General features: G+C 42.5%; 1 protein-coding gene across 2 annotated transcripts in view; it reads left to right on the top strand.

The window, feature by feature from the left end:
• Positions 1–17,662, top strand: part of sorcs1 (sortilin-related VPS10 domain containing receptor 1) — a 134,333-nt gene that overhangs the window by 40,488 nt on the left and 76,183 nt on the right. For both annotated transcript variants that reach the window (XM_088341622.1, XM_088341621.1), the window contains exons 2-9: positions 1,280–1,347; positions 3,035–3,134; positions 7,027–7,185; positions 10,014–10,087; positions 12,347–12,411; positions 14,212–14,330; positions 14,444–14,533; positions 17,147–17,326. In XM_088341622.1, the coding sequence (XP_088197748.1) occupies positions 1,280–1,347; positions 3,035–3,134; positions 7,027–7,185; positions 10,014–10,087; positions 12,347–12,411; positions 14,212–14,330; positions 14,444–14,533; positions 17,147–17,326 (855 nt within the window). The remainder of the gene's footprint in view (positions 1–1,279; positions 1,348–3,034; positions 3,135–7,026; positions 7,186–10,013; positions 10,088–12,346; positions 12,412–14,211; positions 14,331–14,443; positions 14,534–17,146; positions 17,327–17,662) is intronic.

The raw sequence follows: 17,662 nt of genomic DNA, 5'->3' as shown, positions 1-17,662 counted from the left end.
ATAATCATTTCAATGGCTTCTAAGACTTTTCAAGGGTCCGTGGGAACCCTGGATTTATCTATGCTTGAACCAGTATAATATATATATATATTTATAAATATATACAGTGTTTATTTTACCTCTTAAAAGTGATGGGTCCCGGGGACTCGCATGCTCAAAAATCTATGGGTCCCAACAGAGATCTATGGGTCCCCAAAATTTAGGGTGCTCCATGCCCTTACAAACTGTCGTATTTTCTCTTACAAAATACAAAAAGATGTTCTTTTTTTCCAAACATGTTTTTTTATGTAGTTTAACATGCCATATTGTACGTGTGTTTCCTTATATTATATAAATTGTTAATGAATATTTTGTTGTGAAACACTGAGTTGCTCGACACGAATGAGGTTTATTATAAAAAACTATAGAAGGAAAAAATACATGCAAATATAATTAAGTAGAATAATACGTTTTCTTATTCAAATTATTAATTCATTTTCTGCATTAATTGTTGGTAATACACTGATTAAAGGGATAACCACAAACCTGTCTTTTTTCATTTTCTCCTTTTTTTCTTGACTTCTTCTTATACAACATAATCATTCGTAATATAATGCATCAAAGCAAGTGAGCCGTTTGAAAGCCGGCTCTTTAATGAGTTGAGCCGAAAAAGCCGGTTCTCTAAAAAGAGACAGACTTTCACTACACAACTCGATTTGGAGATCGGCGTGCAGACGAAAACTCGAACCGCGAGACCAAAACAACAATGGTGGATCTGCCGGACCAAAGGTTTGGAGTGCCGTAAATCTTTGTTAAAAAATGATAATGACAATTTTGTGTCAAAAACGCGGGCAAACGAGAACACTGTATATATATATATATATATATATATATAAATATATAGACTTATGAAAAATGAATACAAGAATGTCAGGATAAATAGACAAAAATATTTACAAGGTAGTCCTTGGAAAGCAGCCTAATGCAAGTTTTTTTTTCGTAACAGTAGCGCCATAAAAAATAGCAAAATAACTTCCAGAAGCAACAGAATCGGAGTCGCTATTTTTGTATACAATACCAAAACACATGATTTACATTTTTCATGGTCTGTCATGCTTGTTTAGGGTGGTGATGGCCCTGGGGAAGAAACCGTCTCTGAGTCTGTTATTTCTTGCTTTAAGGGACATGTCAAAGAGGTGGAGGGTGGGCTAAGACAAGTCCTTTAAAATGGATTTTTAATCGGCTCCTGTCAAAACATTAAATTAATCTGTATATTAATTCTAAATTATTTGTTTTGCAGGTGATTTTGATGCTGACGAAGTTATTTGATTTCAACTTGAACAGCGTTACTGAGAGCTCTTTATGGAGGTAAGCTTTTTATACTTGGCCAGTATGGCACCCTCTGTCATGAACCAGAACTGGATCAGGACCCAAACGCGTGACGTTACTCACACAAGCCTTTTATTTCACGGGAAATGGGGAGTCATGCACGTTAGGCAGCAGTCTGGCATGAAATGATCGGAAGCCAGAGGCCGACGAGATCGATACCAATTGCCCAAGTTGATATCGGACAGATGGGGTTGATACCGGACAGGACGGGACAGACAGGATGGATAATGAAATGGGATATTGAAAATAAACAGGATAAACCAGGCTGGAACGAAAACTGGAGAAAATATTGAACGGGACAAAAATAGATGGAAACAAAACTGGAAACCGAAATTTAACAGGACAAAATAAACAACAATACCGGACAGGAAATACCAACAGGAACAGGACCGAGTCGAAACCCAATGGGCAGAAATTCGTTGACGGACTGACAAAGGAAAAAGGAGAGCACTGAGCTTAAATAGACAGAAAGCCAATCTGTCAATGAGCCACAGCTGGTGCCACACGGGCAGGGCCAATTGGGCGCCATGACAACGTGACACCCTCGGTAAACATTAAAAATTGACTTCACAAATATCCAAAAATGTAAACATCAAGTCATATGTATTGTAATTCCTTTTAACTTTTGCATTTTGTCAACCACCAGCATTAGAATTGAGGTAATATTTGTGACGGTTGCCATGGCACCCAATTGCCTCCCCTCGTGTGGCGCTAGCTGCGGCTCGTTGACAGATTGGCTTCCCTTCTATTCAAGCTCAGTGCTCTCACTCTCCCTTGGTCAGTCCGTCAACGAACCTCTGCCCCACAAGACATGGGTTTTGACTCGGTCCTGTTTCCTGTTGATATTTCCTTTTTATTTTGTCTTGTTTAATATCGGTTTCCATTTTTGTTCCCGTCTTGTTTGTCCTGTTTAATTTTAATATCATGTTTTGATATCAATCGTGTCTGTCCCGTTGTTTAATATCGGTTTCCAGTTTTGTTCCCGTCTAGTTTGTCCTGTTTATCTTCGATATCCTGTTTTGATATCAATCCTGTCTGTCCCGTCCTGTCCGGTATCGGGCCCATCTGTCCGATATCTGCTCGGGCAATTGGCATCAATGTCGTCAGCCTCTGGCTTCCTATCATTCCACGCCAGACTGCTGCTTAACGTGCATGACTCCCCATTCCCTGTAAAATAAAAGGCTTGTGTCAGATACGTCACGCATTTGGGTCCTGATCCTGTTCGGTTCATGACAGTTTCCCCATAGTTTGAGTGTCTGGTTTCCTGCCTGCATTTCCTGTCCGGTATCGTTCCCGTCTATTTTTGCCCTGTTTATTATTCTCTCCAGTTTTCGTTCCCGTTTAGTTTGTCCTGTTCAATTTTGATATCCTGTTTCGATATCAATCCTGTCATTCCACGCCTGACTGCTGCCTAACGTACATGACTCCCCATGTCCCGCCAAATAAAAGGCTTGTGTGAGAAATGTCACGCATTTGGGTTCTCTTCCTGTTCCGGTTCATGACAATATCGAATCATACACAAAATGGAAATTACTTCGAATATGATAATGAAACAGAAAAAGTCAGTACCAAGGCGATTATAATCTTGCTTTAAATTGTCCGGGGATTTAATTGCAAAAAATCATTTTCAGCAAAAGCTTATTATATTTTTCTGATCAAATTTCAGGTCAACTGACTATGGAGCAACATATCAGAAACTGAATGACAAAGTAGGAGCAAAGACCATTCTCAGTTACCTGTATGTGAGCCCAAACAACAAAAGAAAGGTATGGTCCCATTTTAATGAAATACTCTTGCTATACTGGATTACATCAAGCAATCGTATTTAATAATGTTTGAGTCGGCAGCACGGCGGCGCAGTGGTTAGCGCGTGTGCGGCACAGTTCTAAGGTCTTGGGAACCTCCGGTGTGGGTTCAAATCTAGCTACCGGACTTCCTGTGCGGAGTTTGTATGTTCTCCCCGTGCTTGCGTGGGTTTCCTCCGGGCACTCCGGTTTCCACATTCCAAAGACATTTCAGGTGGATTGGCCGGTCCAAATTGTCCCTAGGTGTGAATGAGCGAGCGAGTTGTCTGTCCCTGTGTGCCCTGCGATTGGCTGGCAACCAGTTCAGGGTGTCCCCTGCCCACTGCCTGATGAATGCTGGGATGGGCTCCAGCACCCCCGTGACCCTACTGAGGATAAGCGGTGCAGCTAATGAGATAATGAGAATGTTTGAGTCTAACAGTGCGAACACTTCCATGGGCGTTGCTGGTAGTTCACTGGCAACACAGAAATATTTTTTTCTGATCTGCTTATACAACATTTTCGGTAAAGCCCAAATCACAGGTATCATTGGGTGTGTCTATAAGTGAGGTATAGTACGATTGAGATCAGAATCACATTTTTGGACCAGTCAAATAATCAGTTCCAGTAGAGTGAGTCAACAAGATACAGAACAGAATTGTCTACCCTTAATACCCAACTGTCAAAGCTAAGGGTGCTTTAGCCAGTGTGTCCGACACTAAAGCTGAAAGCACTCACATGCCAAGACCAGAAAGAACGGAGACAGGACCCACTTGCGTTACGTTTCTCTCAGTTTTATAAGAAGAAAGAAAAGGGTTGCACTCACAATCCAGGGATCACTGGACGCGGGAAGCAGGTTTCTCTGAACACCAGTGAGACTTCCGTGGTGAGTGATGGCGGTGTCGGGAACGGAAAAAACGTGGTTAGGATAAAAAAAGCAGGTTGAAGCCGGGGAACAGACGGGAGCAAAAACGTTAGGGTCGAAGAGACCTTGCTTAGAGTAAACCGAGGTTTGCGGACGGACTGACAACTGGGGACTGACAGGAGTGGGTTTGAATAGGGACAGGGAACCAATCAGAGTCCAAGGCAGTTGGCGCCAAAGGAGCGGGCACAGGTAAATCAGTAATCATGACACAAGGCTCGCAAGTAGAATAGAAAGAATAGAATAGAATATACCTTTATTGTCATTGTCACAAAATGGGTTAACATATTGTGACAACGAAATTGGGTATGACACTCCAGTTTACACATTCACAGTGAGGTAAAAAACCCAAGAAGATAAAGGAACAGAGAAGATAAGGTTATAAAACAAGGAGGATAAGGTTATAGTTATAATTTACACAAAAACACAAAAAATATGTTCCTGATGTTGTCTTTTGGGTATCTGTAGCAAGCAGATTGTGGTGAAAATTGTTTTTTTAAATTAATGTAGCATAAATTCACAACCAATGGTCCCTCTAAGCTTCCACGGATCTGGGGAATCACACAGAGTCTGTGAGCATCGCTTGGATTGACAACATCCATCCTGCATTTGGCAAATAAATCATTATCAATCACGTCCAAAACCTGAGATCAAATCAGGTTACATTTTGCTGGGTTTCCGGAAATTGTAAATCATTTTTTCACATATTAATGAATTGGCTAATGTACTATAGTAAAGGTGTCACGGCAAACAAACATCATTTTTACAACACCTTTTACATGAGATTTCCATTTTTTTTGTTACAGATACTGATATTTTGTGTTTTTATTTAGTTGGTTTAAAAATACAGAACTGTGTTAGTCACATTTTTCAAGTGAAAGTAATGTTGGCAAAAAAGATTGACCAACAACCCAAAGTAAAAAGAATATTTTTCATGTAAATGTGAACAGTCAGACTCCTGTTGTCATGATTACTGATGTGAATCACCTGTATCCGCTCCTTTGGTGCCAACTGCCTCGGACTCTGATTGGCTCCCAGTCCCTATTTAAACCCACTCCTGTCTGTCACCTGTTGTCAGTCCATCTGCGAACCTCAGTTTACTCTAGGCAAGCTTTTTTCGACCCTGACTCCCACCTGTTTTGGTACTGTCTGTCTCCCCGGCTTCAAACCGTTTTTTGATCCTGACCACGTCTCCTCTCCTAGTCTTTCAACCCGTTTCTGATCCCAACCACGTTTTTTGCTCTCCTGTCCTAAACCGTTTTTTTCTGTTCCCAACACCGCCATCGGAAGTCCCACTTCCGCGTTCAGAGCGACCTGCTTCCCGCGTCCAGCGATCACGGGATCGTGGGTGCAACCTTTTCCTTTCTTCCAATAAAACTGAGAGAAACGTAACGCAAGTGGGTCCTGTCTCCGTTCTGGTCCTGACACCTATGACAATACCAAAGAAGAAAACAATGTCAAGTTGTTTTATAACCATGTTCAAGCAGAAATAAATATGTTTAATACCGCCCCGGCTCTCCAGTGGAGCCACTCCCACCCTGCTAAATCCAGCTCCAGCACACATGCGCATTTACTCGATTTCGTGTTGATATTGACTTCAAAACATCACATTTAAAACACATATATTTTTACCCGCTGAATTTGCCAGGAAAACTAATATCACAATTCCAAGCCCTGATTTTTATACACTGGATAGATATTCTTGTGCGTTGGGAATGGCCTTTGGTAGCAAGCAGCTTAGAGGGAACATTGTTCACTGCACCCAGCAACTCGCTAGCAACAAGTCCACTGCCCGAAGTTGGTTGGGATAGGTTTAAGAACCCACACAACCCTAATGAGGATTAACTGTACAGAAATTAGATGCATGGATAGGTTAACCAACAATATGGCATTAAAGATTACACAGAAACCTTTTCTAATTTTGCCCATTTGCAATGTTATATGATGAGGGGCACACTGGCAATGCATTTTTAAGAACTGAATAAAATTATGACTCACAGCACGTGGTAAGCTTTCTCTCCTGGCTTTGATCTCTTTGATCTCCGGCAAAACATAAAATGCCACAGAAACAAATTGAATATAAATCCAAACAGCTTGCCAACATCATTTTTGCCGTTCCATGTGTTCCGTTACTCCCCAAGCCTGCACAAAATTTAGTCATTTCAATCATATTTAGTTTCTTTTGTCTTTTATTAGCATATTTGGTATTGGAGTAATCCAAAATTAATTGAAAGTAATCAAGTTAAAGTAACCCTACCCAACCCTGAGTATCATCTCATCTCATCAGCCGTACCGCTTAACCTCATTAGGGTCGCGGGGGGGCTGGAGCCCATCCCAGCCATCTCCGGGCAGTGAGCAGGGGACACCCTGAACTGGTTGCCAGCCAATCGCAGGGCACACAGGGACAGACAACTCATTCGCTCATTCACACCTAGGGACAATTTGGACCGGTCAATTCACCTGAAATGCATGTTTTTGGAACGTGGGAGGAAACCGGAGTGCCCGGAGGAAACCCACGCAAGCACGGGGAGAACATACAAACTCTGCACAGGAAGTCTGGAGCTGGATTTGAACCCACGACAGGTTCCCATGACATGAACTGTGCCGCACAAGCGCTAACCACTGCGCCGCCGTGCTGCCCACCCTGAATATACTGTATGTAATAGCAAAATGATTCCTCACGTTTTTTGCACTCTGGTTCCTGGTTCACTGTAGCTTCCCTCTCTACTTTAATCCCTCATTGTGTTTCTGTTTTTAAGTCTCTCGTCATTACATTAATTCGTCACTCACCTCCAGGTTCAATTTTCCTCCTTACACCTGAAACTGTCCTGATTTCCTTCCAATCACATCCCCTGGTCACTAATTAAACAGTCTTTCTCCTTGGCTCCCTGCTAGTTCGTTGCCTTTCATGTCGCAATGTTGACGCAATTCTATATCTTGTTCTTTCCAAAGATTATGCTTTTAACGGATACTGAAGTAGAGAACAGCCTACTGATCAGTTCTGATGAAGGAGCAACATACCAGAAATACCGGCTGAACTTTTATATCCTCAGCCTTCTCTTCCATCCTGATCAAGAGGACTGGATTCTTGCTTATAGTCATGAACAAAAAGTAAGAAGATTACCCCAGTTCTCTTTCGCTTTTCATTCGTAACTGCAGTGGTTCATGTTCAGTTATTTAGCCTTTGCTGAAGTTCCCAATAGTTTCAAATAAATATTTCAGTGGTGTTGAGAAAATGCTGTGAATATGACTTTCTCCAGTTATATCCAGTGTCGGGCGCATTACTGAAAAGAATTACCGTATTTTCCACACTATAAGGCGCACCGGGTTATAGGGCGCACCCCCCAAAAACAGTTTTTGGTCCTATATTTTCCATACATAAGGCGCACCGGATTATAAGGCGCTACAATGGGAATGTCGACAAAACAGTCAGATAGTTCAGTCAAACTTATTACCCCCTTAACATTCGGAAAGCTTGCAAAGAAGCAAATACGTGTCCCAGACATGTACGGAAACAGTGTCTGTACGATGTCACCAATCACTCAAATGCATCGTTCCAAATATCATTCGGAAGGTTAAAGTCTTGGGATTCAAGAAATGCCAAACATTTCTTAGTTTCCATTTTATTTTTTGCTGGCAACTGTGTGGACAGCAAAGTAAGAATTTTATCCTGCAGGGAAACGGGGTTCTTTACTGTGCGTATGACAATAAACACTTTGAATTGAATTGAGTTTAAAGATAGACTCATCTCAGAAACATCAAGATCGCTCTAAAACAAGATACCGGGAAAATATAAAGCCGCATAGCTCACCTAAGTTCTCTTGCAGCCATCACGTTCAATAATGATACGTAACCGTGGTCTTCTTACAACCGTGAGTGTAGTAAATCCAGGAGAGTAAAACATTTACAAATACAGAATAGTAAAAAATGTTTTCTCTATGCCGTAGTGCAACCCAACGTGGGATTCACATTCATCTTTTTCGGCCAATTGCAGGCTTTGTTTCGCCCCTTTAGCCTATGACAGCCTGTAAATGATAAAAAGGATCCGCCCCCTTTACCTCCGAATAACTTTAGCCAATAGTGACTGATTCAAATGATGATTGACACATTGGTTTGGAAATGAAACGCCGGTATATAAATCCCAGCATACACCGCGGACTACTTCGCCTTCGGGGGAAAATCTAGTCGGCGGCTGCTTGCCTTAGTTGCAAGACTTTGCGACTTAATATTGATCCATTTATAAGGCGCACTGTATTATAAGGCGCATGACTGACAAACACCCATACCTGTCAACCTGTACGGTTTTGCCGTGCAAAGTACGTTTATTATGCATTTTAAGACATGTACGACGTACAAGAAAATCTGTAAAACGCAAATCTGTCAATTATGGGTACCATCCGGTATACACCGACTATCACGAAACTGCATATCGATCAAGTCAAACGAGTTCGCCGCGGTAGCCTCTATCTCGGTATCGTTTTTTTCGTTGCAAACGAAGCGAGCGGTTTGATGCTACTGTGCGCATGCGTCTGCCGCCTGGGGATTTCCTATCATGCATCATTCTGATCACACGTGATCAAAGCGAAAGCAGAGCAGTAGGCCTATATTACAACATACCGTAAAATCTGGACTACAGAGCGCACTTGTATATGAGCCGCATGCGCCAACATTTAAACATGTAACACAGTCACAAGTTTATCCCAAACCTAACTTTAGGTGCCGTGATTGTAACTGTAATTATAGTACACAATTCATCCTCCACAATCGGCAACATGAACGGAAAATGATACCGGTATTTAGAATTTAATGCAAACCTTTAAAGTCCAGGTCCCGTTGAAAGTAATCCAACGAAAAAAATGTATATTTCCAAAGTTAAGGGTGGGAAAAATATACATCCACTATTGTCCGCTGCAACAACAAAGAGATTTAACTCATCTTTACCCCACTTCCCGTCAGCCCGCGTTTGCTCCGCACCCTCTTTTTGATTTGCTCGTAGAAAACATATCACAATAAGTCTCTAAAATAAATACATTACAAAAATATACAGTTGCAAATACATATTATACATGGACACACATATTTACGGAGAAAGACGGTACACCGAGAGAGTTTTCAAAGCTTTAATAATAATAATATAACTTTCATCCCAAACCGTGCCTGTGAAAGGTACCACCACGCTATTCCTATCACGCTTGCAACGCTTAAAGCGTAGCTGTTAAAAAAAGCCGTACCGCAATTGCGAAATTCACGGTAAACCGTTTTCGTCTTTCTCCTCATGTCTGTCGCCATCAAGTGCATCATCCTCATGATCGGAACGAACCTCTGTCCTCTGTCATACGGACAATTCGAACATAAACTAAGAGGATGCAGTCTACCTCGGCGCACAATTCCACCGGTCTAAATATTACTTTTTGTACTCGAGTGCCGCTGGTGGCCGTTAGAAAAATTACATAAATTGGCCGCTTCACTGAATAAGCCGCGGGGCTGAACATTTGGGAAAAAAGTAGCGGCTTATAGTCCGGAATTTACGGTAGTTTCGAATTTTCTTTGGATACAAATCATCAAGTCGAAACCTGAATTAAAACGCCTTAAGTCATTCTGATCTGAAAACAACAAGCGGGGTTGATTGAGTAAATTTAAAATTCATTTGGTCTTCAAAAAACATCAGATTTCATGTAGTAGTTGTGTAGAGAAAGGAAGTCCGTCGCTTTTTCGGCTCAACTCATTAAAGAGAGCCGGATCTCAAACGGCTCACTTGCTTTGATGCATTATATCACAAATGATGATGTTGTATAAAGAAGTTAATAAAAAAGGAAGTATAAAAGGAGAAAATGAAAAAAGACAGGACCCAGTGTGTGGTATTGATACGTTGTGCCAGTACTGTTGAAAACAAAATAAAAATGCCAACTTGCTTATTCAACTTTTTTTCCTCCCTGCAGCTCTACAGCTCAGTGGAGTTTGGGAGAAGGTGGCAACTGGTGCATGAGAAAGTGACACCAAATCGTTTTTACTGGTAAGTGCTGAGATTTGTAAAACTCGTGAGACAGTAATAAAAGCGGCAAAGGAACACCCCCAGAGTTTAAAGTCCCTTTCAGTACTGGGAATCACAGAAATATGTACTTCTAATTTACCAAATTGGTATCACACATCTACGCACCCCTGCTCCATCTGTACCATGTGAGTTTTTTCAATTTTCCATCACTACTCACTGCACATGAACCAATTGGGGTGGTGCATAAACACAATGCAGAAACACAGATTCAAATACTTAAAATTGGTTCTTTATTCAGGCAGGGTTTAGTACATGGCAAGTCTGGTGGTGAGGCAACAGTATCTAGAACGCCAGGGACAAGAATCAGGACCGCGGATCCAATAGACCCAAACAGCTGTCCAAGAGTACATCTGAAAGTGCTTGTGATCCAGAAAGGCTGTCAAGGGTTTGGTACACTTGAATAACCAAGAACTGAGACAAGAGTGCTGAAGACATGACTAGGAAGACAATAAAATAGCACAGAGCCCATGATACTGTCAGAAGGACCCGAACAGAACAGGAAACCCCAGAGCGTTCGTTACAGTTCTTTATTTAGGGAAGCGTACAGGGCTAGCGGGAGACGCGATGGCTGTCGGACGTCAGCAGCGAAGCCGTGAAGGCAGCTTCGGAACACGTAGCCAATCAGAGTGCGGAAGTCTAGCGGGTCAAGTTTACCGGGGCTGGAGAGAAGATCGTAGCGTGGGACGGAAGCAGGTCGGATCGGAGGCAGGCAGAATCAGGTAAACAGAACAAGAAGGAACAGGTAATCAGGAGAGTCATACAGGGTACAAACGTAATCCTCAGATGAAGAGGTCTCGGAGTAGCGTGCTTTAAAAGGGAAAATAAGCCAATCAGAGGGCGTCCACATGATTGCTCCAGGTGACTCGAGTTAGCAATTACAACAGATACAGTGTTTAAATCAGGGGTGTCAAACTCATTTTATCTCGGGGGCCACACGATAGAACAAATATTCTGTCGGGGCCCGGACTAGTAGATTAAAGAGAAAGAAAAAGAGAGATAAAGAAATAAGAGAAAGAGGGAGGGAAAAGGAGAGAGGGCGGGACAAAGAAAGAAAAAGAGAGAGAGGGAGAGAGAGGGAGAAACAAAAGATAAGATAGGGAGGGCTAAAAGAAAGGGAGAGAAAGAAAGAAATCCAAAGAGAAATAGAAAGACAGAAGGAGAGAAAAGAGAAAAGAAAGCGCGAAGGGTGGGAAGAGAAAGAGAAAAGAGAGAAAAGGAAAAAAGGAAGTTAGAGCAAAAGAGGTTAAAAGACACAGAGAGAGAAAGAGACAAAGAGCAACAAAGGAAGAGAAAAAGAGAGACAGAGAGTGAAAGAGACAGAGTGGGAGGAAAGGGGTGGAAAAGAAAGAGAGAGAGAGAGAGAGAGAGAGAGAGAGAGAAAAATCAATAAATACAAGTACAGTGTCTTTGTTTGAGGCACCTGGCCTTGGCAACATCAAGTTGACATATTTCAACCTGCAGCTTTTTTTTCTCTTGCGCTTCTCTGAGTGTTGTCTTGCGGGCCGGATTTAATCCCTTAGCGGGCCTGATCTGGCCCGCGGGCCGCCTGTTTGACACCCGTGGTTTAAATGGTGAGGGAGTGTCCTGATAGGAGGGAAAACCGCGGGGAAATAAAGACAAATGACAACAGCCGTGGAGTGGAAATTAGAACCCGAAAATGAGTGACCAAATAAGTTACTGGGAAGCAAGAGAGACGAAGAGAAATGGGGATCAGGAAAGAAAGGCAATTGCACCAAATGGCCCCAGAAAAAAATTGGTGCACTTATCTGTTGAAATGGGTGACTCATGTTACATGATTTCATCAATGACGCTTGTCGGTTGGAAATCAATGCATTTGTGGCCTTGAGTCACATAAAACTGGGCTTATTTTGTATAGAGGACCATGGCAGATTTTTCTTCTATTTTGAAATTCATTCTACTTCGAATCGACTTCAAAATACCGCATTTAGGACACAACGTCAGGGGAACCTGTGTATTTTTACCTTCATGCACTGTAACTTTGACTTAAGTCGCTTCTTAATTAGTCATTTTGAGCCCTCATTTTTGTGCGCTGGCTAATTTTCTTGTGCGCTGAGAATGTGCGAGCAGTGCGCAATTGTGCACGTGCGCAACTTAGAGGGAGCACTACGCCTAATTCTGAAATATGTAACGCTAACGTTGCACCAAGTAGGTAAACCGGGTATCACCATTCTTTCTTAAACAGAATTGTGCGCCTTTCAGGTCCAAAATGGGTTTGGACAAAGAACCAGGCTTGATTCACCTGGAAACAACCATCTCCAAAGGAAGTGAGTAATTGGATACATTTACTGTAATGTCTTATGTTTGTGTAATTACTGTAAAATTCTGACTATATGGCGCACCAGATTATAAGCCGCACACAGTAGATTTTAAAAGAAAACAACAACATTTTGTACATACATAAGCCGCACCTGATTGTAAGCCGCATGTGCCCACATTGAAACATGAGATATTTACAAAGAAAGACGGTACACAGAAAGAGTTTTAAAAATATGCGTTACATTGCGCCCACGATCTGATCAAGTCGTTCTCGCACTCGGATTGTGATCGGGATACGGAAGAGGATGTTTCGTAGCGAGCGATGGCTGTGTCAGGGACGGAAAAACAGGTCGGGGTCGGAAACGAGTCATAATTTAGGACGGTAGAGTAGACGTAGTCGGGATCAAAAATGGGTCGTAATCCAGGACGGGGGAGCAGACGTGGTCGGGATCAAAACACGTCGTAGCCGGAAACAAACGGGAGCAAATGCACTTTTAATCCAAAAAGTGATAAGGATATGAAAAGAAAATTGTCAGTCTGGATTTTGACATTCTTTGATTATCATGTAGACAGTGCCTACCGCCCAAAATATTGCCAAAAGCAATATGGAAACAGGTCAAGTCAAGTCATGTTTATTTCACAAGAGTCTCAAAGGGCTGCACACATCAAAGACTTGAAAGCTACAAACTATTCTGACACCATCCCCTCATCTAAAACTTACATGAGGGCAAGGAAAAACTCAAAAACCTCAACATGAGGAAACTGAATAAACCAAATAATACACATATTATCAATATAAAATATAGGTTATTCATATGCTATAGAATAGAAGTGTGTTTTAAGCTTAGATTTAAACATTTCCACTGAGGTTGCAGATCAGCATTCCAGAAGAGCATTCCACAGGACAGGGGCCCGAATGGAGAACGCTCTCGAACCTGCCGATCTCTTCTTGGCTCTTGGGATCACCAGTGTTTTCAGAGCGAAGGCTCCTGACCGGAACATAGGGGAAATTCAATCTGAAGGATAAGAGGGAGCAAGTCCATGCATGATTTTGTATAACACCAATAGAACCTTCAAATCACATCTTAAGCTAACAAGGAGCCAATGCAGGTTAGCCAAAATCGGGGTCATGTGGTCAAACTTTCTTGTTTTAGTTAAAAACCTCGCTGCAGGATTTTGTACCAGCCTTAGGCTCTTGATTTTGGACTTTAGGAGACCGGAGAGTAGTGCATTTCAGTAATCGAGACGGGAAGTAACAAACGCATGAATTATAATCTGACTGAGACAGCATAGGGCGAATTTTAGCAATGTTGCTAAATGGAAAAAAGCTGTTCTAGTAATATTCTTAAAGTGTGTTTGAAAGGACAGATTGGGGTCAAATATGACACCTAAATCTTTCACTGACTCACTCTGGGTGATATTACATTTGTCAATGTTCAGGGACATTTTTGAGGTCCTAAAGCCGATAATACCAGGCCAGAAATCAATATTTGTTGTGTCTGATGCCACAATCAGAGGCTAAAGACTATCACCATTGATCATTTTATAGTTAAACGAGCCGGCAACCGTTTGGCAGAGGCTCTCGTGTGAGGACCGACTCTCCCCCATGACTCCAATTGAAGGCAAAGGAAGCAATTGGCCTTTTTGCCCATTTCTCTTCACCTTCAACTCAAGTCGTAATTCGTGGGACCACTCTATTGACAATTTCTATAGCAAAGGCGAAAAGGCTGTCTGGCTTTATTGGAAGGTTGACTATCTTCATTGCTGAACACCAAGATTGATGCCTTGATGTGTGTTTGTGTGAGCAGAGGCACTCTATGTCACCTGCAAGCTGCGGAATTGCACAGATGCTAACAAGGGAAAACCATTCCCTGGCTACATTGACCCCAATTCTCTCGTGGTGCAAGATGAGTATGTTTTTGTCCAGGTGGGTATTTGTTAAATACGGCATTACAGTAGGAATACGGTGCTAGACAGGAATAATTTTAAAATAATTCCTGCTTTTTTTCTATGTTTTGTTTATGTAATGATCACCCTTAGGTGTCGACAGCAGGGAAGCCGATCTACTATGTGTCTGCCAAGAGAGACGTCTTTACTCCAGTGAAACTGCCAAAGTACACTTTGCCCAAGGTAACCAATAAAGTTTGATAAGTGGCAAAGCAAGTTACAATGGCTCAGTTTATGAAAATGTTGTAAATAGTATAGCCGATTACCAATAGTGTATTTTAAAAATTTGCATTTGATACTAGATTGGATAGATAGATAGATAGATGGATGGATAGATAGATAGATAGATAGATAGATAGATAGATAGATAGATAGATAGATAGATAGATAGATAGATAGATAGATAGATAGATAGATAGATAGATAGATAGATAGATATGTCAGAAGGACCAGAACAGAACAGGAAACCCCAGAGCGTTCGTTACAGTCTTTATTTAGGGAAGCGTACAGGGCTAGCGGGAGACGCGATGGCTGTCGGACATCAGCAGCGGAGCCGTGAAGGTAGCTTCGGAACACGTAGCCAAATGGAGTGCGGAACTCTAGCAGGTCAAGTTTACCGGGACTGGAGAGAAGATCGTAGCGTGGGACGGAAGCAGGTCGGATCGGAGGCAGGCAGAATCAGGTAAACAGATCAAAACGGAACAGGTAATCAGGAGAGTCATACAGGGTACAAACGTATCCTCAGACAAAGAGGTCTGGGCGGAGCATGCTTAAGAAGGGAACATAAGCCAATCAGAGGGCGTCCGCGTGATTGCTCCAGGTGACTTGAGTTAGCAATCACGACAAGATAGATAGATAGATAGATAGATAGATAGATAGATACTTTATTCGTCCCCGTATCCTATCTTATCCTAGTGTTGAAAAATAATAAAATAAAGATAGAGAATACAAAAATACCCAATATAACGTTTTGCTATAGAGTATTTTAATAGTGCTACGGTAATATGCAAATGTGGGGGTAGGGTTTAATGTGGGCTTTTACTCCCCCGGGTGGAGTTAAAGAGCCTTTTAAAATGCTACAGAATCGCAAGTCGGCAATGTCCTCTAGACTAGGTAGATAGTATTTGATGATCTTTTGGGCTGTGTTGATTACTCTCTTTTTCTATCTGCTGCCGTGTTCCTGGCCCACCAGACTGGTACGCCAAATGCTGGAATATTCTCCACTTTGGCTTTAGATAGCCTTCAAAAAAGAAAGGTCCAACCAGTTCTTTCTTTTTACTAAATCTCCTAGGTTGCAGAAGCGGATCTGCCCTAAAGGGTGTGGAGATCAAAGAACATGATTGCCCGGTAGTGACAATGATGTAATAGTCAAAAAAACGAACTGGCATCCTACGACATCTGCCGTGCAGATGTCCAATGTTAAAAACAGAATAAATGCATCCGACTGAAACAATATATTCAAACTTTTCAAGACATTCTTTTCTGAAAAATATATTTTCTAAACCAGGGGTCTCCAACGTGGAGCCTATGCGCACAAGGTAGCCCCCTAAAAACACCTGAGTAGCCAGTGGACAGGTTCTGAAAATAGATCCCCAGCGATGGGTCATTGTGATTTTCTAGTCAACTAAATTTCTGACATGAACTTTTAAGGATTGACGTGACTTCTAATAATCACAACCTGGTAATAACATACAGGAACAGCATAGTAGGAACACAAATAATTATTTTAGAAATGTTATCAATGGGACGGCATGGTGGCTGAGTGGTTAGCGCGTATGCGGCACAGTTTTGAGGTTATGAGATCAAATCTAGCTAACAGCCTTCCTGTGCGGAGTTTGCATATCCTCCCCGTGTGTCATGATTGCTGATTCGGGGCACCTGCGACTGCCCCGCTGGCGCCAACAGCCCTGGTCGCTGATTGGCTCCTGACTCTTTTTAAATCCCCGTCTTCCAAGAGGAAGCCGTCAGTCCGTCTGCGAACCTATGCTCTCAGCAAGGCAAGCTTTGTACTATCTGACATTATCCTGCCCTGTTTTTTCCTGCCTGATACCTGTTGCCGACCTGTTTCTGGACCCGTTTCTGCTCTGCTCCTCCGTCCCGGCCATCGACCTGTTTTGGCCCGTTTCCTGCCTGATACCTGTTGCCGACCTCTTTTCTGGACTCGTTACTGCCTTTGCTCCTCCGTCCCGGCCATCGACCTGTTTTCTCGCTGTCTACGACTACCCTCGCTCGACACGAAAGTGCCACTTCCGCGTTCCTGCCATCAACTACCCGTGTCCGACGATCGTGGAAGCAAGCACTGCTCTCTTTCTCAATAAAACTGAGTAAAACGAACGCTATTGGGTCCTGTCTCCGTTTCTTGCTTGTGACACCGTGCTTCCGTGGGCACTCCGGTTTCCTCCCACATCCCAAAAACATGCATGTTAGGTTAATTGGCCGGTCCAAATTGTCCCTAGGTGTGAATGAGCGAGTGAGTTGTCTGTCCCTGTGTGACCTGCGACTGGCTGGCAACCAGTTCAGGGTGTCCCCTGCCCACTGCCCGAAGACAGCTGGGATGGGCCCTACTGTGGATAAGCAGTGCAGATAATGGATGGATTGATGTACATCAATGATAGGCCATTGCACCCTTTTTGACAAACAATAACAAAAAGTAGCTCTCAGCTTCACAGGGGTTGGTGACCCCTGTTCTAATTGAATAAATGCAAGGGCATGTATTTATATCAAAACCAATCTACTATTTTAGAAATATTTAGAACCAAAAATACATGACTTGTAACAGTGTTTCCTTTCTTGCAGGACTTGCACGTGATCAGTACGGACGAAAACCGTGTCGTGGCCGCAGTACAAGAGTGGAACCAGAACGAAACGTATAACTTGTATGTGTCCGACACATCGGGTGTCTTTTACACTCTCGCTATGGAGAATGTTGTCAGCAGCATGGGCCCAGAAGGAAATATTATGGTTGATCTATATGAGGTAAGCATATTTTATTGAAGGAGAAAAAAAATGTTTACCGTAAATTCCGGACTATAGAGCGCACCTGATTATAAGCCGCACCCACCACATTTTAAGAGGAAAACCGATTTTGTACATACACAAGCCGCACCTGTATATAAGCCGCATGCGCCCACATTTAAACATGTAACACAAACACAAAATTAACCCAAACTCGACTGCAAGTCCCGCGATTGAAACTAAATGTCATAATTAAAGTCCACAGTCCAAAAATCACAGCCGGGAAAATGAACGGAAAATGATACCGGTACTTAAGGTTTGATGCGGACCTGCAGAGTCCGGGTCCCGTTGAAAGTA

The sequence above is a fragment of the Urocampus carinirostris genome, chromosome 8 (assembly GCF_059441175.1).
Source record: "Urocampus carinirostris isolate Australia breed hairy pipefish chromosome 8, RoL_Ucar_1.0, whole genome shotgun sequence".
NCBI lineage: Eukaryota > Metazoa > Chordata > Actinopteri > Syngnathiformes > Syngnathidae > Urocampus > Urocampus carinirostris.
The sequence above is the reverse complement of the archived record's forward strand: the minus strand, read 5'-3'. Positions and strand labels throughout refer to the sequence as shown.